At 36.1% G+C, this 22,989-nt stretch overlaps 1 protein-coding gene across 1 annotated transcript in view; it reads left to right on the plus strand.

Annotated features, from left to right (window-relative positions):
- PPP1R1C (protein phosphatase 1 regulatory inhibitor subunit 1C) overlaps positions 1 to 22,989 on the plus strand; it is a 143,109-nt gene that overhangs the window by 68,831 nt on the left and 51,289 nt on the right. The window contains exons 3-4 of the mRNA XM_077957298.1: positions 1,762 to 1,799; positions 4,040 to 4,100. Coding sequence (XP_077813424.1) covers positions 1,762 to 1,799; positions 4,040 to 4,100 — 99 coding nt within the window. The remainder of the gene's footprint in view (positions 1 to 1,761; positions 1,800 to 4,039; positions 4,101 to 22,989) is intronic.

Genomic DNA, 22,989 nt, shown 5'->3' on the forward strand with positions numbered 1-22,989 from the left:
GATTTTTTTAATCCTTGCCTTCGCAACATAGATAATTTAATAAGCATAACTCAACAGCAACAACAGAACAAACGTTTTTTCATTGAAATATTTAATAAGTGAAGCCCTCATAGTTGCCTTGGGAAAACACTGGTTTAGTGGGTGTTGTAGTGAGACAGTAGGAAAAGTAAAAATCTGAATGATCAGATCCCATTATGTTTCTAAAACATAAAGTTATAGGTCCTGGGTTGGATTTTGTAAATTCCTAATCAAAAGCAAAATATTAAGAAACCCCACTGGTATTTAATAATCCAATGGATCACAGTACCACATTGTTACAGTGGATCATATTTGATATTTTGTGATAGCAAAAAAATGTTGCAGACAGGATTGTTCAATTTAATATATTCATAGCTGCCTGAAAATGCCCCACATACTTACAGTTATTGCATCAGACACTTGTGATTGCCACACTAAACTGTCTGTCCTCCCTTATATAAAGAAAGTACAATTTATCAGAAGTTTCCATAACTTTTTAACATTTAGTAACCAAGATATCAGATTAGAATAAACAATGGTTCCATATACTATTCCCATTCTAGCTGTTTAGTCAGTTTGTTCTCTTACTATATGAAATACCAACTTCATGCATGGTTGGATTTATAGAGAAATTATACTACATATATGTATATATTTGTGTGTATATATATCCACATATATACATATATACTGCTTTTTGTTATAAAAGTAATACATGCTCATTATAAAAAGAAAAGCAGTACAGTTAGGGATAAAACAGAATATGTTATTCAGTCACCTCAGGATAACTACAGTTAACATATTGGGTAGTCTTCTATGCATATATGTATCACTCTATCTACATATATCTATCCTTTATTAAATAAAAATACCATTCATTTAGTTTTGAAATATTTTTCACTTACATGGCATATATTTTCATGTCAATACAGATCTACATCATTGTCTTTAAGCAGATATTCTTTGATGAACTTCTCATTCAGTTTTTGGATCATGGGGTTAGTCTTTGAGCCTTGGGCCTAGCATAAGGATCAGGAAAGGGGAACTAGGTCAAGAGGCAGATGCCATACAATGTAGGTGACAAAGTGAAAAAGAAACCCAGCCCAGAACATCTTCCTGCTGTGGAAGGGGCATGTGTAAGCATCTCTTCCTCCACCTCACCACTCCGCACAACCCTTCATACACAGCACAATCATAAGAAGCCACCCAAGCACTGTCATAAGAAATATTTGATGGAGCAATTAGTTCTTTCCAGATACATATCTAGAGAGGGTACTGCCTTCCTTGTAGTCATAGTGATTGGACTGAGTGGAAAAGGAGATTTGATTTGGGTAGTGACAAACTTGAGGAAATTTGACAAAGACTCTCATTAATGGATAGCAGCAGCAGCAGCAGCACAATCAATGAGGAGAGAAGGTTGCTGACACCTTAAGTGTAAGGCTGATGACACCTAACTTTGTTCCAAGAGTCACTTCCCTGGCCCCCTTTCTAAACTGCTGAAAGGTGAGAAATCTGGGATGTCAAGAAGAAAGCTTTTTCTATACCTTTTTGAAACCTTTGGGAGAAGGTTATATCAGAAGGAAACCACTCACCTCTGTCCTCCTCTCCTTCCTAGCTGTAAGCTATAGTTTCTGTATAAGGCAATTATTAAAACATTTTTATCTGTGTTGTTGAAAATGTTAATATATGCATTACAAGAAAGAATATTACATGCCTAATACATTATACCTATTTCTCTTACAGAAATAGATGACAAGAGGGTGCCCAACACACAAGGGGAAGTAAGTTTTTAAAAATATTTTTGTATAAATGTGTTCAAATCAATTAAAATGCAAAAATTTGCTCGATTTGATGTGATATAAATAATATGATACAACTGTAATAAAACTTTAGATTGCTCCTTCTGACTGAATAAACAGTAATACAGTGTCATTAAAATCTCTGCCTCTCGGTTACCTTTATTCTCTACTATGTAATGCTAACCCCTGAAAAAACTTTTAAAATAAAACATCACTTTTAATGGCAAAATATGGTATTGACAACTTCAATTTATTGAGTGATTATATATACATACCACAGGCTAAGCCACGTGATGTTGGAATCCCAGAGCAAGGAGATGAGGGTGGAGGGATGACACCTCTTAAAGGGTCTTCTGGTATGTGGAACCAAAAGTCTGAGGCCAGAGTCTAGGGGGACTGAAGTCCTCCAAAGCCTGAGTAACCAGATCCAAGGGGTTCACCTAGAAATGTACTCAGATTTAAATTCAGCAGGCTGTCTGAACACTGTCACTCACTATTCCCCCCACGTACATGTGTAGGAGTTTATATAGAAAATAGGAACCAGGAGAGGTTAGGAGAGTATATAACAAAGAATGTATGAAACACAAAGTGAATAAACTAGTTCCCAGAAATGAAATGAATATTGAATAGGATGCTGTACAGAGTTACTAATCAATTCCCTTGATCGCAGGAGTAGGCATACAGCAATACTTAAAGAGAAAAATGTAGAATGGGCAAAATATCAAATAATGTATCACAAGACTTTTCTGAAAATTTTGTGAGATAGTGAAAGTGGAAATGCTTTGAAAACTAAACTCTTACATAAATACAAAGTAGTTTTTATTAGTAAGTTTACACTGTGTTACTAAACAACAACAACAAAAAATTTCTGTAGAGTTGATTTTCTATTTGATCTTTAAATATGTGTGTGGAAGTAAACATTAAAAATTCCTGAAGTGATTGCTTCTCAAAACCAGCCAGATGTGACTGAAACAGTATAAGTGCCCCAGAAATGTCAATCATCCACACATTTAACATTAATGTAGAGTCACCCTGTCTATACTTGTGCATAGTATGTGGGTATCACAAAACTCTATTCTGGAGAAATTTGCTTATACTATTTGCTCATCTGATATGGATTTGGTAACTGTTTTGTTGAAAGTTTTAGTTTTCAGTTGATTGCTTCTGCATCAGATAAACAACATCTTGATGATACCTTTGAGGGCAGTTAATCTTTAGTAGGCACAAGGAAAGATGCCTCAAGCTCTGTTTACAACTTTGTAAAACAGTTTCTAGTTTCTTTCAAACCTTGTACATTATGTTCTTCCTAATGTGCATAGCAAGCCTGGAACAATCTTCAAAAAGTGTGTTGTAACTATTTACACTTGAGCTTTTCAAAGCAAAAGTAATTGCCCCAGATGCGAAAACTCATTGATTAAGACCTGTACCCTTGCCACATTAAAACATAAATCAACATGCTATTAAAATGGAGTCTTTGGCATTTTCCAATTGGGGGTTAGACCATATAATTTATTAAATGAATAATATGTATATCCATTATATAGAGCTCTGTATCCTTATCTGTATTTTGATCCTGAAATAAGTTCTTATTTTTGTCATTTTGAAATGCAGAATCTCTTCTTCAATAACTTTATCCCGATCCAATAATGCTTAGGTAAGAGCGTCACATAGCAGTTTTCTTAGGAAAGGACTTATCTTTTAAACATATGAAGAATGTTACCTCAACGTTATAATTTCAAGTAACTGGAGGTAATAGTTGAACATGTCAATTCAAGATGGCTATAGACTGCTCTTACTTTCCAAGGATCCTCATTGTCCCCCTTGAATCACTCAGTAACCCCACGAACAGATACTATTATTCCCTGTGTTGGAATATACTTTATCATAGAACTCAGACTGTTTTTCTCTCAAATGAAAAGGATTGGTGTCTCTTTTTCTCTTTCTTTTTAAAAATAAATTAATGTTATTAGGTAGGAAAGTAAAATGATTTCAAGGCTGCAGTGAATGAGGAATCTTATGATTAAGTAGACTTAATATATCTCTTAAGTCTGTGATATCACTAACCTGTATATAATTTCTCATTAATTAGATTCTATTTCATGACAGGGAGAAATCAGAAAGCTTTTCGTAACATGGCACAGTATTTATTTCCCTCACAGGTCTGATGGCATCGTATTTTGTATGCAAATCTAAGGCTTTTACTTTTTTCTCTTTCTCCACAGTCTCAGAATGCATCCCCTAAGCAAAGGAAGCAGAGTGTGTACACACCACCCATCATAAAAGGTACTGTTCAGGTACTGTTTCGGGTTGTCATGAGTGCTGAATCATGGCTGGTTGGCCATCTGTTCTCTAAGACCACACATTTGATGATAAGCTAGATCTAGTCTCAGCTCTGCAACTTAGCAGTGTGATGTTCAGTAAGATACCTTATCTACTTAAAACTTAGTTTCATCAAGAGTAAAATATGGGGTTGAATAAGAAATAACTAGGGATCTCAGAATTTCAGTCTAGAAATTCAGAGTTTCCAAAATAATGACAAAGATTTTTTTTTTTTACCCTTATTCGCATACTTCCTTAAAGAGATTTTTCCAGCAGCCCTAATTACTCTTGCCAGTGTTGGCAGATGATTACCATTTTCCTCTTGGCTAAAGCAAAGCAGAATAACTTGAATTTCAGGGAGACTGAGTATGAAGCGTTGCCTCATTGTCTTGTGTCAGGAGCAGCTCTGAGAATCTCAATCAAACAGCTATTCACTGTACATGTCACTCCTACTGAAACAACAACTAAGGATCTAGTTCAGATTCTGGAATTTTCCCTGGAATTGGAACTAGTAAAAGAAGACCCATCAGTATCTTGACCAATATCAGTTCCAGGGAAAGCATCTCTTATTTCTCACACTGAAATGGCCCTGATTTGAGGTAGAGTCTGTCCAGTCTACTCTCTCATGTTTTTTCCAGTCTGGTGCTTGGGCTGTGGGCCCAGTGGTTGATCATGCTCACTTTATCCAGCTCAGTTTCAACTGCATGAGAGGCCAGCTGAGCAGCTTCCTCTGGAGTTTGGAGAGAGGGCTAAATTGGGAGTGAAATTTCCCACTCTGTATTTGCTCTAGATTTGGAGCCTATTCAGGGAGGCAGGATATAAATGGACACATTAATAGCTACTTTCAGTAAACTTCCTTCCTCATGCAGCTATAAAACACCGTGTTTGCTTGTTCATAAGACTGCAGTACAGAATACAATCATCAGCATTGTAGTTTATTCCAGGGTAATTATTGAGACTACTAGGCATTTCTCTCTGAAGATAAGTTTAATCACTTTAAAGATATTTTCCCCATTGTAAGTGATTTTGTACTTTCAAGACACATAAGTTTTGGCATGAATGGGCAACAAGGAAAAATATATGTTCACTCATTTAATGATTTCCTCTGCTCTATTTTAGGTTTGCTTAAACTAAATAAAGTAATACCATTCTCATGTCCTCAGAGAATAATAGTATTATTTTTAAAGGAAAATCTTAAACTGAAAGTCTCAAGGGCCCATGATGTTCATTATATTTAATTTCAAATATCAAAAGAATGTGGGATCCTGACATTTAGGGAAGTTAGTCCTATTACACATTTTTGCATAAAGCCTTATATTGTCAAGTCCCCCCAAGATACTCATTTAATGATAATCATTTGTGGTCATAAGTTAATGCCTTGAGAAAGCACAGTAATTGTTTCAAGAGGATATCAGGGTATTATCACAAGTCATGTAGGTTCTCATTTATAACCAGTAAATACCTTTGGAAGGCCCTGCTTATGATAAAAGAAAAGAGAAAGCTAAATGCACATATTTTATTTGGTTTACTGGTCCCTAAGAGCTAAAATAAGTATTTTAAGACAACATGAAGCAGTAGTAACATATGGCATGTTGTGAGCATTTTAAAAGGCTTCGGTTATAAGAAAGATGAATGAGCAAAGGAAATGTTTTGAAGATCTTAAATATAATGATACAATTGCTCTGAAACGTATACTTCTTCAAATTTCAGTGGAAGGGAACATGCAATTATTGAGAGTAAAAAGATTTACTGAGGGCATAGTAGTACATGCCTGTAGTCTCAGCTACTTGGGAGGCTGAGGTAGGAGGATGGCTTGAGCCCAGGAGTTGGAGGCTATAGTGCACTATGATCATGCCTGTGAATAGCCACTGCATGCCAGCCTGGGCAACATAGTGAGACCCAGTCTCTAAAAAAATTTCTAAAACAAAAAAAGGAATTTGTACTCATAGATTCTTCTTCTACATCTTGTTGCCATTTGTGAATTTTTAACTGACCGATATCTAAATATTTCAAGATATCTATTAGGTCTTTGTCTCATACTAAATGTTCTTTTTCCAGGTTGAAATATCTTGATGTCAATTATACCTGTTATTTAGTTATTTTGCCTTCATTCTTGATCTTCTAATAAGCTCCATTTTGCCTATATCATTCTAGAAGTCCATTATTCAAAATGAACCTAATGGTTAAGATGTGTTCTGATCAGAAACTTGTGGAGACTTCAATTTTGCCTGAAACCTCCTTCAACCCAGATACTTTAATTCTATTAATGCAACCAAAAATCTTAGCAGCTTTTTGTGGCAGCATTACACATTGTTGGCAAACAGTGAGATGACTCTAAAATCAAAATGTCCAAGTATTTTACAGGTACAGCTTTCCATATTATTCACCATGTATTCCCCATATTGATGTCTTAAATTAGTTTATATCAAAAACAATACAGTACTGTCATCCCAACTGAATTGCCTATTGTTGGAGACAGACTGTTACATCGGCATGTTATATTTTGTATCCTGATTCTGTTATTCATTCTATTTTCAACTATCTCAATTGTGTGCCATCACAGATAAGATAAACCTATTTTGTTATTTTTATCTGATCCATAACAAACATATGAAACAAAACACAGCTAAAAGAGAGCCCTGCAGCAGTCCACATATCCCCCTCTAATTCATATTGATCCCCTTGTTGCCACCATTTAACCGTTTATCAAATAGACTTATTATATCAGGGTTCCATCCCTTCATCAGAGGTTATCATCAGCACTCCTATTAGATACATTGTTGTATTTCAGATACCTTGTGCTAACCATGAGTCATAAACTTACGATATATATTGTGCATAAAAATGACAGAAGTTGAAGTTTGCATAGAAAACAGACTTTTTCATTACCTTGTGTAATATAGTGTTTCATGATTATACACATGGAAAGTTCAGATTATCAGAAAAATGACAGCTAATGACTAATACCCATGTACATTTCTCTGGTGTTTATACGGTGGTCAGCCCTGTAATTTACAGAACAGCCAATTAAATTATCGTTGGACTGCTTGAATTATGTTTTCAGAAAAGTGGATTTGAATGTTAGATAGGAAGTGGCTGACTCATTTCTATCCCCATTGTGTGTGTGTGTGTTTTACTGGAATGCAAATGCCTTCTACTGAAGAAAGCAAAGTGCTATTGATTTAAATGGAAATTTGAACATTAAACAAAGCAGCTGACTTAAAAATGACTTTGTACAGCAGGGCCTATTAGTATTGCATTACCATTCTTAATGCATAGCCAGTCAGATTTTTCATTTATTTCTGTAAAACATCTTTTTCCTCCCATTCTTCATAATTTCTTGTAAAGACTTCAGTGTCTAGACAGTTTTCTTCTATGTCAAAAAGACGACTTCTGATATGTCAAAAATACCTTTGAATGCTCACAGAATTTTAACACTTAAGCTTTTTTTTTTTTTTTTTTTCTCCAAGGATGGCTATGATCGTGATTTTTTTTTCAACCTCTTCTCATAATAAAGCAATAAATACAAATACAGAATAAATCAGAGAGCAAATCAACCTGGCCCAATAAGAAGCCTAACTTGGATTTTGGAGGGTGGAAGATGAAAGTGGCAAGAATAGCAAGGTTAAGACATACTTCAGATCACTAACTGAAGCATGATCTTCCAATCAGGGAAAACTGTTGATCATGGTGATTTCCTGGAACTCAATATGAAAAGACATGGACTTTGGTGGACAAGCTATCATGGTTTCAACCTTAATGCCACCACTTATTAGCTGTGCAACCTTCAGAAAATCAATGGGTTGTTCACCCCGGAAAACAACAACAAAGAAAATACATTCAAATATGTTGGATGTATCTGGGAAGTAGAAATGAAGATAATGACCCAAGCCACACAGTTAAGGCAAGCCACATATACATCTGCAGCAGGAAGTGTAAAGGGAAGTTTTACTGGCACAGGGGCAAGTTCATGTAAGCTGCTTGGAAACAGAGTTTATTGGTTTCAGACACTCAGAGCCAGATTTGGCATCAATTAATTGCCACTATAATTAAATGACAATTTAATTACATTGCCGGACATACCTGTCCAGTAACGGCTGCAGAGGCCATTACTGAACCGGTGTTATTTTGAGAACATCTTATCTGAATTGCAGTAGTCCTAAAGAAAGAATTTCTTGTGGGGTTATTTTAGCAAGTCCTTGAGGCAGTCTTTATCTCAGCCTTGCCAGCATGAACTCCTCCTTTTGGCTTTTTGCTTTAGTGTGTTTGGGCCTGACAAAAAAGTGATTTCATCATAGTATCTGCAACTTTCACAGGGTTAGCCTGTCTCGCTTCTCTCATGGGGAAAATGAAAGTGTTGCTTACCACACAGGATTGCTGTAGGGACTGAATGAAACATAACGTGTAAAGAACATGCTTAGATCAGGCACACAATATGTGGAACTACTCTGAATAATGATTTGAGCCCTGAATTGAGAGTGGTGAATACTCCTCCTCTGTCTCTGCTTCACCCTGCAGCATGAAGGAATGATTTTGAGAGAGACAGAGGAGAGGTGGAAGGACTTCCAGGAGAATGAAATAGCTTTGTTCTCATCCCAGTGGGAATTGAAAAGTCAGGTTTAAGATGCCTAGATATAAAATCCATGTGGATTACCACACTTGCAATATTCATTCCACTTTTATTTAGCACCAAGCCTCAGGTAGGTGTGTGAGGTTTATCTTCAACATTTTGCTTTCTTTTAAACAAATGTGGCTTTTCCTTTATGTCACTTAGCTCCGGTCCTCCGACACCATGCCCCTTATTTTCCGACTATTATAACATTCCTGTAAGAGATACTGATATTTAAATTAATAAATCTTTTATTTCAAAAAAGCTGAAAAACAAAATGATAGCTGGTGGTGAATTTTGGGGTGCTATAGCAGGTTATGCAATAAATATTTCTTGCCAGAGGGATGGAAGGAAATCATCCCACCATATAAATGCAGCCTACACTTAGGCAACGTAGGTAAATTAACCATGACTATATTGGAATGTGACCAATTCACTCTTCCTGATTTCAAACCTCCTTATAATTATGACTCAAAAAACTCTCAAAAGGAATAGACCAGCTGTAATATCCTGTTCTCATTACCCGTTGCACATTGAAAATTGAAGGCAGGAAGAAAAGGCAGCAAGATCTCTTAGCTTCTCATCAGGCGTCTCCACCACACTACGTTCCTTTTATAAACACTCCTGTCCCTCTGTGGGTGTTCTTCAGGTATTCATCACATTTGCCTTTCTAAATCTTGGCTTGTTTGTTTGTGCAGGCTCAGTCTGCTTACTGTGTAGGGTGGGGCTTATGTATGCAGCTCAAGAAACATTTTGACAGATTTCTAGATAACAAGGAACATTCTAAATATATACAAGTCTTGCTTTCTTTTTTTTTTTTTTTAACCTAAGTAAGCTCCTATTTCCAGACCCACTTCCTTTGCTTCTCTTTAATTTCTTCCACTGAGTTTTATGCTCATCTTTCCTCATATCTTTGGATGTGGAGGGTGGAGTCAGGTTAGAGAAGCAGTTTGAGAATGTACCTTTCTTGCAAGTCACTAAGATGTCTTTTTTTTGGAGGTCAACATTGAGAGAGAATGAAGGAAGAGGAAAATACCAGCAAGTATAAGTGAACTTCATCTTTTATGACATTGTCGTGGATTATTAGGTTAAAAGGTCTAAAAGATTTTGAGATAAATCAAATTGCAAATTTATAATCGAGTCCAGTAACTTAATTAATCTCATGTGATGTGACTTAAACATTTGAAAAGGAGAGCACCATTTGTCAATATGGTTCCATTCATTTGTCTCTATATATGTACCTATTTTAAAATTAATTAATCTTTTAAATTTATATTTCTCTGTATAATTAACATAACAGCTTTTAAAATTGCTTTCTATTTGAGAAGCAGGGAAAAAGATAAACTTTTGCATTTGGTTTGAATAACTGAATCAAGAATCAGTTTCTTTAAATATTTCCCAAATAAGCAAATAGCAACGTTCAATTGTGTAAGTAGTAGTAACACACGGCCACAATCACATATGAGCCTTTGCCATGTATGAAACACTGCATTAAAGTGGTGTGGATACACAGGTGAAAAGCAGAGCCCTGGCCCTGTGGGAAACCAGTCTGGAGGAAGCAACATACAAGTGGATAGAGCATAACATGGTAAGTCCTTTAATGGGAATTTAGACAAAGACATCTGGGGATGGGAGGAAATTTGCCATAGGCTTACTGGACAGGAGGGTAAGGCCACTTTCAGATCACAGAAGGGACAGTCATATTTACACCTAAGTCTGGAGAGTAAAATGGACTAGGTCTTGGAAAAGTGGAATACATGGCTTATACCATGCTCATTCCTCCTGCTCATGCAAACTTGTGAAGCATTGATGATGATGCTGTAATGTGGACAGTTGAATTCTGCATGGACCATCACAAAGACTTTTGCTGCCATGCAAAGACTAAATAGGTCTCATTAGTGGGACTATGCAGATAATATCACTTTCCAAAGCATTTTAAGTCTTCGTTCATTTGATTCCATTTTAAAATTTCTGCTTCACGTCTTTGTCTTTCTTCTTAATAATATTACCTTTAAAACAGAATAATTCCCAACTGAAATCACATGTTTTAAAGTTAGATTTTATATTTTAGAACAGGTTTGGATTTATAGAAAAGTTTTGAAGATAGTACAGAGAGTTTTCATATACCCCATATCCAGTTTTACCTATTATTTATGTATCATATTAGTATGGCACAGTTAAAATTGGTAAATCAATAGTTGTATAAGACAGTTCTTGTTTTGCTATAAATACCTGAGACTGGGTAATTTATAAAGAAAAGAGGTTTAATTGGCTTATAGTTTCACAGGCTGTACAGGAAGCTTTTTGCTAGCACCTGCTCGGCTTCTGGGGAGGCCTCGGAAAACTTGCAGTATGGCAGAAGGTGAAGTGGGAGCCAACACTTTCCATGGCTGAAGTAGGAGGAAGAGAGGGAGGGGAAGGCGCTACACACTTTTAAACAACCAGATCTCACAATAACTCACTCACTCACTATCAAGAGAATAGCACTGAGGGGTGGCGCTAACCCATTCATGAAGGATCCACCCCTATGATCCAATCACCTCCCACCAAGCCCCACCTCCACACTGGGGATTACAATTGAACGTGAGATTTAGATAGGGACACAGATCCACATCTTATCAACGTGTATGCGTTGTTATTAACTAAAGGCCATATTTTCTTTGTATCTATCTAGTTTTTTCCTAATGTCTTTTTTTCTGTTCCAGGAATCTATCCAGCATACCACATTATGTGTGGTTTTGTGTCTCCTTAGGCTCCTCTGGGCTGTGACAATTTCTCAGACGTCCCTTGTTTCTGATGACCTTAAACGTTTTGAGGAATACTGGTTAGGTATTTTCTAGAATATCCCTGTACCGGGATTGTCTGATGTTTTTGTCATGATTAGACTGGGGTAGTGGGTTTTTGGAAGAAAGATGACAAAGATAAAGTAACATTGCATCCCATGGTACGAGGGGCACATACTATCAATATGGTTTATCGCTGTTAATTTTGACCTTGATCACCTGGCTGAGGTAGTAGTTTTGGAGATTCCTCACTGTAAAATTATCCTTTTTCACTCCCTTTCCATACTGTACTCTTTGGAAGGAAATCGCTGTGTGTAGTACACATTTAAAGAGTGGGAAGCTGCACTCTACTTCCTTGAAAGAAGTGTCCTGTACACACATAAGTCATTTGAAATTCTTCTGCACAGATTTGTTTCTCCTCCTCCATTGATTTATTTGTTCATTTATTTTCATCATTACAGACACGTGGATATTTATTTTATACTTTGGATTATAACTCAATACTATATTACTTATTTTGTTGCTGAAATAGTTCCTGTTTTGGCCATTGGGAACTTTTTCCATTGACTCCTGTTCCATTGACATACTCCATGAATGTCAAGGTGTTGGTTTGTTTTTGCATATCCTTACTTTCTGGGACTACAAGATTCTCTAGGCTTTCTTGTCCCAGTCCTAGAATCTGCCTTTTCTCCGAGGAGCCCTCAAATATAATTTTAATTCCTATTTGAGTCAGTATTCTACGAAATGTATGTTTGAATAAGCATGTGGTTGCTAAAAATGGAGAAATCTGTCTCCTTGCAAAAATGTGTGTACACCATGTCCATTAATGTAGGAGCTATCAGTCTGCTAAGGTGTACACACTCCACTCATACTAATGCTAATAGGAGTTTCAGGAAGTAAAAACAATTCCTCATTACTAGAATAAGCAGATGCCATTTTTATGGACTTGCTCTCCTTCGTTTTATGCCTAATGGAGCGTTCCCTGATGTTTTCTGAGATGAGATTTGTATTATCCCTTTATAAATGTGGAATTAATAATAGATTGGTAGCCTTCTTGACGCTTAACTATTTGCTTTACTTAAAGATTTTTAAAAAGATGTTTATAATACCTTATAGTTGTGTAGTGCTTCAACATATACAATGTTCTTTTGTATAATTATTTAGCTTTTATAGAAAACTATGAAAGGTAACTAAGATAGTTTATTTTGGAGGAAAGTATGGATTACAGAGGAGCAGGGTCCCTGTGTTAAGTGTCCTTCCCTTTTACAAAACTAAATCATGACCTGAGCCTTTTTTTAGGGTGTACTGTGAAGTTTTGTTAGAATAGCAACAGGCCTCATTTTTTCCATTTGCCTATTTATCCTGTTTGCCCTAACTAAAATACAGAGTCCATGCAACCTTATAACTTGATGGAAAATTTTTACAAGATCTTTTTATACCAATGTTTTTACAAAATGCTTAGTACCTTTGTTTTTAATAATTTTTGTATTTTAAACTCATGTTATTGATCCTTATGTAATAACAATTTTGTACTCAAACCATACTTGCCTTTAATCTTGTCTCTCTCCAGTTTCTCCCCTTCTCCCAGGCAGCTGACCACACAAATCTGACTCTTTTGTTTTAGATTCCTTCAAGTGTTCACTAATTCCTTTAGAGTAAGTCCCTGGAAATGATGTACAGGGCTCTTTATGACCTTGCCTTTTCACTCCTGTCCAGCCTCGCCTCTGGCCACAGCCTCCTTTTATCCATGCTGCAGCAATGCTGAGCTGCATTCAGTTCTATGAAAATAATAAGTGGTTTCTGGCCTCTATACTTTTGTTCTGCAGTGTTATTTACATAGAGGTGTTTCTTTGTACGCCTTCCTCCCAGTTCTAAATCCTTTTAGCTGTGCTTCTTTGAGACTGAGAATGCATTTTATATACCTATATATGTGATATCTGTAATTCCTTCTAGCTAGACTGCGGAGCCCTTGAGGGCAGGGCCCATGTCCTATTTGTCTTCCAGGAACGTTCTGATTTGTCTTCTATTTGAATTTTAGAAGGCTCCTAGTCAGTGGTGAGTCAGTGAGTAAATAATCTTTCTGATTTAAAAATAAGCATATCTTGGCTTAGTTTTAGCCACATTGAACAAAATTATAAATTCTTTCACTGACTCACACCTTCATTCTAGACTCTAATAAAATGCTTACTGTCTGTCTTCCAGGTCATTTATTAGGCTCTTTTAGTTCAGGATAAGCTAATACAGTCCCCGTTTATAAGAAAAATGTTGTCAAATGAAAAAGAAAGTTATGTAAAAAATACTTGTAAGTTCCCTGAGATTGATATGGACAGTGATATTAGAACACAGAGAAGGAAATGGCTGGCACTTCCTGTACAGAAGAAATGAACTGCATCTGTAAGTTGAGGGATGAGTGAGATTTTTGCTAGAGAAGTGTCAGGGGTGGATTCCAGAAAGAGGATTTGGCAGACCTGAAGGCACAGAATGTGAATGGGCACATGAACTTTGAACACTGTGGACTGGGGACAGGACCTGTGGAGGAGAAAACACTGAACAGATGCAGGGGACTTGTCAAAGGTCTCCTGTGTCCTGTGCACAAAAGTTGGGATTATATCCCAAGACAACAGAGCACTTTTGGATAATTTTGAAGATTGCTTGATCTGTTGCCATATTTCTTGTAAGTGTTTTGAAGATTTGGGGCCAGGGCTAAAGGACAAAATAGTTGATTCAGACTTGGTTTTTAAAAATTCTTCTATAATAGGTTGTATTTGCCTCAGTTTATCTGCTTGTTTCCAGTGCTCTTATTTCTACAAGAATGGACAACTTCTAGCACCAACCTTTCTTTTTCTTTCATGCATTTAGACTTTCTAAGTAGAAGCTATGACTTTGAGATGCCAAAATACTCATCACATTATCGTCCAAAATAGATCCGTTGAAATCCCTTAAAATGTGTTAAAATATAAAAATGTCAAGATAAATTGAGAAATTGATTCTTAGTGGGGCAAACTGAAGATAATATTACATTCTTCACAAACTTGTCCTGGTTTATAAAACTTGTCTAAACATTTTCCCTCCTAAAACTTTATATTCTTGCCTGAACTTCAAAAAGAAGCCTGATCTGCAAGATAATTTTAAGAACAGTTTTATTAATTCCTTTCTCAATAGGTTGTTGTGACAAAATACCCAACACCTCAGTTGTGGCAGAACTAGCTGCACTCTTTCTGTTGAGTGTTTTCTGTGGGACAGTAAAAGATACCAGCAATGCTGTCAAACAATATACAAATATTTATTAAACTTGTACTCTGTGCAACATTCTGAGATCTGTGTTACTTTAAACAAATTAACTACCAAATTCTAAACACCCTAGGTCAAATTTTGAGAAAGGTTTACAGTTTTGGATTTTTCACTAAGAGAAAAAATACCAAGTAGGATAAGAATGTTCAAAGGTTGCAGTTTCAGGAAATTGCTATGTGTACAATATAAAAATTATGTGATAAGCATTGAATTTATGAGCTGTATTCTACATTGCATCCTTTCCGGTATAATTACCAATGGAAGCTATGTTCTACTTTTATTATCCTTGGTAGGTATACCAAAGCTATCATTTTATTCTTTTTTATATATAAATTTGTCACATCTTATTTTCAAAACCAAACTTAAAATTATTTTAATTGACTTCCAACAGTCTATCTTAGGGAAAGATTCTCCCATGCTTTCATTCATATAATACCCACAAGGCAATTCAGTTCCAAATACAGCTGAAGCTAGAATTGTGATAGAGCCTCTGAAAGCTTGAAATGGCTATCATTTGCCTTCTGAATCTGAGGCCATTAGTCAGCCTATTACTAAATACTTACTTCTTAAAAGCCAGTTGGTCCTCTTACACCATGGCAGTCCAAGAACAAATGAAAAGGAAGTAGGAAGTAGAAGTAAAGTATAAGATGGCTGCAGGAGATATGAGAGCTGGCTGCCTGATGAGCAGAGGCAGAAACACATGAAATTTACACATCATCACTGTGTAGGGCAAAGATGATCAAAAGAATGATTCAGTCATTAAGAAAATAATTGCACTATTTCTATTGTGATGCATATTTTAAAAGGCAGGAAAGTGGTTTGAATCCCACTTTTCAAAAGGGTTTTAAAATTCTTGTTGACTATTAACTCTATGCACTACTCTATGTCCATTTCAGGTTAAACTTTGAAGTCTGAGCATCCTACTTCAAACTTTGGAGTTTCCTTTTGGGTTTCAATTGCCAATCTTGAGATGATAAGCTTTGCCTCAACTTACAGTACTTCTGTGAAAAATGTATTTTATGTATCAAAAATTGTCACTGGATAATAATGCTCACATTATGTAAAAATAGGTCTCAAAACATATTTTTGTATGGCAAAAATAAAAAAATTTAAAGTAGTTTAAATGTATTTTATTTTTTAGTATATACTTATAATGTACTATTTTATCTTTAGGTTTTACATTTAGTCCCACAGCTTATTATGTTGATTTTTGCCTTGAAGAAATTTACTCTGTGATTGTGGGAATTAGTCTGGATCTTTTAGAACAGTTCTTAATATCTCTAAAGTTATCTATAAATCAAGGATTTTGAACTTCTATAATAGAAAAAAGGGACCGAAAGAGAAATTCTCTCCTTCCATCTGTTCATCTTTTTTAAAAATGCAAGCAAGAAGTAGTTGTTTCTGTCTTTGATGTTATTGAGGAAATAATATATGTAAAAATCAGAGGAATGGAGGAAGAGAGCATCGGATCTGTGATTTTGTACACTGCACTCGTTTATGCTTTAAGTCCTGATGGTTAACGAAGTCAATCAGCACCCCCCCCCCCAACAAACCTCCTAACTCTACCATTATTCGTTGTAATTCCCTCTTTGTGCAATAAGTTAATTAGTACTTTTACAATAGTTTTCTTCAAAATACTTTTCTTTTAATCTTTCTCAGTTATGTATGCCTATAGTATCTTGCTTATGCTTTTTTCTACTACTAACAAACTTAATTGGATTTTAAATAACACATCTGTAAATTCTACCATGAAGAAATATGGAAGAGTGTTATTTGCCAAAGATTTTTAGCCTATCTGATGTTGTATACTCCTTTGTACCAGTCTTACTCATCCTAAACTTAGTAAAAATAATAATGGAATTACTTTTTCTTTCAGCCTTTCTTAGAAGATGGTAGGCAGTGTCATTTCATTATTATTAATTGATTTTTTTTACAATTACTTGGGCATACAAATGTGTCCTAGACATAATGAAAACTTCTAGTCTACCTTCAAATTTTTAGAAAAGTACTACGTGAATACTCATTTGAATAAATGAAAATGAAGTCTCTTTTATGACCTCAAAGAACCTCAAAGAATGGCAAAATGGGTTTCAAGTTACAGATATTTAAACATATTGCTACATTAAGCTGTTTGTTCTTGATTAACATAAAATGTCATAAACTTACTTTTTTTTGGATTAAGATACATTTTGTGAGAACTGAACCATGATAAAAAGGAGAAACACCTGATAGTCTTAATTTTTTATGTGAATCAATTTTAATTAACATATAAATGTTTTGAAATTAGCTATGAAAATTGTCCAAAAAGTAAATATCACAGGGCCTCATTGGCAATGTCAAAGCTTTATATCATTTTATTAAGATTAATTAATTGTCGAATTACCACATGTACCATGTTTTACTTGTAAGGCCAAACCAAAGAATTCTTTGCATCTATATCAGCATTCTTAGCTTTTCAGACAGGCGTTTTAATCCCTTCTGATCTCTGAGATAAATATATTTTTTCCCGTAATTATATAATTACTCAATAGACCAGAGCAGATCCCATGGAGCCACTGCAGTGTGTGCTGTATAAATAATGTGCTGTTCTACCTCTGATAATTGGCCAGTAGAGCCTCCTAGGAGTGTTTTTATCCCTTAAATAAACACTACATAGGCAAGGAGGGTTGACTCAGTATTTTCTTCATTGGCAATGAAACCAGAAGCGCTTCATATCCAGTGCTTATTAGATCATTTTAGAAAGAACACAGTGCTTGTGACCCTACAGCTCCCTCTGCTGGTCCACAAAGTTTAAAAAGTACAAGTAGAAAATAATGTTTAAGAAGTGGAACCCCGGCCGGGCGTGGTGGCTCCCACCTATAATCCCAACACTTTGGGAGGCCGAGGCGGACAGCCTGAGGTCAGGAGTTCGAGACCACCCTGCCTAACATGGTAAAACCCCTATCTCTACTTGAAAATGCAAAAACAGTATGCAAAAAAATTAGTCGGGCTTGTGACGCACGCCTGTCCAGAGCCTGAGGCAGGAGAATCGCTTGAACCCGTGTGGCAGAGGTTGCAGTGAGCCGAGACGGTGCCACTGCACTCCAGCCTGGGCGAAAAGAACCAGAGCCCCTTAGGAGAAAAAAATGTGTCATTTTTGGTATGAAATGGGGTTAAACTAAAGGAATAAGCAACAGAAAGTCTTATTTTTATGATTATTAAATTGTGAGCCACCTTACTCACCATCTGCCTTTAATCATCCAAGCATTGTGTATTCCTGTCATGTCTTGTTTTTCACAGTAAAAAGCAGACTCTACATAGAGTAGGCAGATATTTTTTTCAGGACAACCCTAACCAAAGTGAGCTTCATGAGTCTATCAGCCCCACATTAACAGCTCTGTTCCTTCATAAAGCAGATTATTATTCACAGGGGTCCTTAAGGTACCTTTACTCCATATAAAGGGGTGGCGAATGAAAGATGTAAAGAAATGAACGTCTTCTTCAGACTGACCAGTTAAAATCCTGTGCATCTCATCTTTCTGGTATTGATAACCACCTTCATTTGGTACAGGCAAAAATAACAGAAAGAAGGAGAACTGGAGTAGGAGAAACATGGGCTTGAATCCCAGCTCTGACAATTCAAATCTGTGTAGTCTACTTCCAGTTATTTAACGTTTATACTTTTTCCTGTTCACATCTATAATTTGAAGATAATCTCAGAGGGTCGTTGTGAGTGCAAAATAAAGTAATATATGTATAGTGCCCAATATGTAGCAGGTGTGTTTCAATTGTAAACACAACTCCTGAGAAATCTGGGTTTCTGCCCAACCGAGAGAATGACCCAGAGAATGTCAAAGGGAAATCATTTCCCTTCCAAACATTCTGAAAGTATGGCCAGGCAACATACAGTCAATCATATAAAATACAGAGTTTTATTTAAAGAAGTTAATGTGATGTGACTTTTCCATAGTTACACAATCTATAATCAAATTCTATTTATTTTTTGATATAGAGACAAGATCAGAAATATAGTTGACTACAGAATTGTAGGTTCCAGAAATCATTAAATCAGGCTATAAAAGAAGCTATGTAAACACTATATTCTGATGAAGAGGATTTAGATAATGAGTTGTACATATTGTCATAGATTATTACAAATAAATTCATGTCTCTGATAGCTCTCTATTGCTACTTACATAGCAAATGTGTTTATTTTAGTATATTAGGTTTTGAAAAGACAGTAAACAATGGTTTTATAATCTAATAACTAGATAAGGGAAAGTGGTTTGAGCCTAATGTCTTAGATATTCTGAACAAGAGTTTGCCTTCAGGTAATGCTGTGCTGTGTCTCATTCCATATACACAGGTTAGGTCATTCTTTATTATTAGGTAATAAAAAATAATAGAGGGAGTATAAGTAGTGGCTAAATGCAAAAATCTGAAGCCTGAGAATCTGAGTTTGAATTCGAGTTCCATTTAACTGTCTGACCTTGAGAGAGTGGGTTGGATGCCTCATCTGCGCTTCATTTTCTTCACTTCTAAAATGGAGGTAATAAAAGTGTGCACTTTGTATCAGTTTTCAGGGACTGCCTTAACAGATTCCCACAACCTTGACACTTAACACAAAAGAAATGTTTCCTCTCACAGTTGGTGAAGCTAGGCATCTAAAAACCAAGGTATCAGTATGGCCATGCTGCCACTGAAGGCTGTGGGGAAGATTCCTTCCTTGCCTCTTCCAGTTTCTGGTGGCCCCAGGTGTTCTTCAGCAATTCCTCAGGTTCTTCAGCAAGTCCTGGGAGCGGAACTTGTTTCTATCTCACTCTTCACGTGGCCTGCTGTTCTGTGTCTCTCTGTGTTGTTTCCTTTTCTTATAAGGACATCAGTTACTGGATGTAGAGTATTGGCTATTTCATCCTGTCAGGCCTCATTTTAACTACATCTGCAAAGCCTTATTTTCAAATAAGGTCACATTCTGATTTTCCAAGTGGACATGAATTTTTGGAGGACACCATTCAACCCAGTACATACGTCGCTGGGTTGTTTTGAGGATTAAATAGGTTGCTGTACCTAAAGCACTAGAACAATGCCTGTTGCAGAAGTTTTAGTTAAGGTGACTTCTAAAATTCCATGTATAGTTCAAGCCATTTTCAGTTTCACCTAAGTTACAGATGTCCCATTGCATATTTTCTCGATAGCACATCCCCCAGTAGCCTGCTCTATCTTTAACTTCAGCCATCTAAAACTGTTTTTATGTTCATCCCCGAACGAAAACCAGAGGATCCCCCAATTCCTGTAAATGGTATCACTATCCCCCATTTGCTCAGATTCAAAGCCTCGACATCATTTACAATGACTTCATCTTCTTTGTTGCCATAACTGAGTAGTAATCTTTTGGTCCTGTAGAGTGGATCTTGAGAGAGGTTCACTTGTCACATTCTCACTTCCCCTTTTCCAGGTCAGGCTCTCTTTAACATTCACCCAGATGAAAAACAGAATAATACCGTAACACAGTACATCGTGTACATACAAATACACACATATTTCAGACAGAAACAGAACTATATTTCCTTTAATTCAGACTATATGTCTCTTTAATGACAATGAGAAATATGAAATACAATATAGAGTAAGTTGGCCTTATTTAGTGGCTCTGCATGCAAGCTGACTCACTGTAGAAAAGGAGAAGGTTTAAAGGGAAAAAAAGGAAAATATTAACTGCTTCTAACCCACAAAATTTAAATAAAGCCATTTTAATATGCATTGATTATGTTCAGCCATTTTATAGCTCTGGCTTCAGTTTTCTTATTGGTAAAATATGACCTTGAGAAAGTTATTTAAATTATCTAATCATAAATAAACCTACTCATAAGGTTTTCATAAAAATGAAATAAAAAACTGTATGTAAAATACTTCAGCATGGTACTATGCCCCTCATCCATGGTTAATAAATACTAGTTATTACATATAATTTTAGCATCATATTGACGTAAACTCTTTAAAACTCTTGGACTTATTTGGTTGCTGCTTCATTTGATGATTAACTTCATTTAAAGCGTATTTCCAGGTTTGATTGCATTTTAACAAGGGAGTGCAGTTTGCGCTCAGTGTGCACAGTGGTTGGGAAGAATTTGGTGTCTACATCTTTAGCTGCTATTGGGCAAATGGAGAGGTAAGTAGTATACTCTTTTTGAGCATAGTGCCAACTAGTGTCCATATTTATACAAAAGAGGGTTAAAGGGAACAAGAAAGAGCACACAGTAAACATTCAACAAATAGTGGCTATCAGTATTATATAATTTTTTTTCAAGTTTCAGCTTCCAGATGAATACAAATGAGTGCCTTAACCTCTTTCAGTCTTCTTTCAAAGAGAAGATTCAATACATTGCAGTTGCAGAAGTTATAGGAAGTAGCTAAACAGAGAAGAGTATAAAATTGTGATAGAAAATTTGAAATCCTTATATTTCTTTTGCTAGATTAGTCAACACATATTCAGCACCTATTGAGTGATGATTCTGAAGAGCATTGATCAGATAAAAGTGATCATTTAGTAAAGCAAATGAGAGAATCTTAATTCTAAAGTACAGCTAGCAGAGTTAACTTAGAAGTGAACTTTGGTAACTTCTGGATGCCTTTTGTAAAAAAAAAAAGTATTGTGTCGTATTGAAATATGTCATAATAAAAACTCCTGCACTTAGCAGGAATTACATTGACTATGTCTAATGTGTGTGGTTGAAAAGCTGCTTCAACCACTCGTCATGTACACCTCATATCCTGCCTGCATAAAAGGCTGTGCCCATTTCACTATGGATACAGATTAGTTTATCCTGCATATTACCAATTCCTTATGTCCACATATAAAGTCATAAATATCAGGGAGAAAAGCTTCATGTGCAGAAACTTTGTAGTTAATGGGAAAGCAAATACCAAGTTCTGACTACGTATCTCCCTATGCCTATTCTTTTTTTTTTTAAAGTCTTTTCTATTCCTGAAGCTTTAAGAAATAAACAAAAGCTATTACTTTGACAAAGCAGACACCAACATAATGAGATTTGAGCAGGATTATGTATTTCCCTTTATCTACCACTCTGTTTTCCATAAGGGGACACAAAGACATTTTTTGCACGTAATCTTGTAAGCTAGTTAGGAATTCTCACTTCATCCATGCAAAGAATAGAAACAAACTCATAAAGCAACAGATGAATGCATGCATGTGAAATTGGAAGTCATTTGCATTTAAAGTGATATAACTTAGGTGATCAGAGGGGATGCAGTTAGGATAATATTTTCTTTCAGGACTCAAAGTTCTCAAAGGTCTCAAAAGAAAATATCTCACCTGCTTTTCAAGCAGGTTTCAAATTATGTTTGACAAACATGGGACATCATCTCTAAAGCATGTGTGCATGTGTCTGCTGTAAAATCAAGGTTGGAAAGTTACCCTGAAGGCCAAACAGACAAGGTTTTCTAAGTTTCTGCTTGGCCTGGTAAGACAGCCTTGGTCATGGAGGAGGCCTGATTCTGAAGACAGGGTCAATTCTGTCACTCACATTTTTTTACTGCCCTGCCTTCGCTGGCTCTGCATCTGAGTCGCGGAAGAACATAGACTCAAAAAGTGCTGAATATATGTTGATTACTCCAGCAATAGACATATAAGAATTTCAAGATTGATATATTTTAATAAAAGCACTGTTAAACATTGACGACCTAAGTAATATTACTAGAGGACCTCTCTGATCAACTATAACATACAGGCAGAAAGGACATCCTTTCCTGTGTTGCCCCAGACCACCCTTTGACTTGGTCACAGAAGAATTCCAGTTGACAACGCTTTACGGAGCAAAAAGGTACTTGCTGGGAAGCTGCAACACTTGGTGGAGTCTAATAACACCCAGCGGGAGACCACGGTACCCGGTGGGATGGAATCAACACAGCCCAAGTGGAATACAGGTATTTGGGAACACTGTTACATATGTATACTCTGAAAAGCCTTGGGACACGACCAGAGGGTAATAGATTTTTAAAGGGGCCTTAGGTGAGTCCTAGAGTCAAAAAGAGGTTTGAGGTATTTGTGATATTACAATCTCATAAATTCTCCAGGCTGCTAAAGTCTAGAAGTCAAGTTACAAAAGAAAGATTAGATTATTGTCATACTTTCAATTGTGTGTAAGTTTTTGTTTTGAGTCTTTAAAACAAA

Source organism: Macaca mulatta, chromosome 12 (assembly GCF_049350105.2).
Source record: "Macaca mulatta isolate MMU2019108-1 chromosome 12, T2T-MMU8v2.0, whole genome shotgun sequence".
NCBI lineage: Eukaryota > Metazoa > Chordata > Mammalia > Primates > Cercopithecidae > Macaca > Macaca mulatta.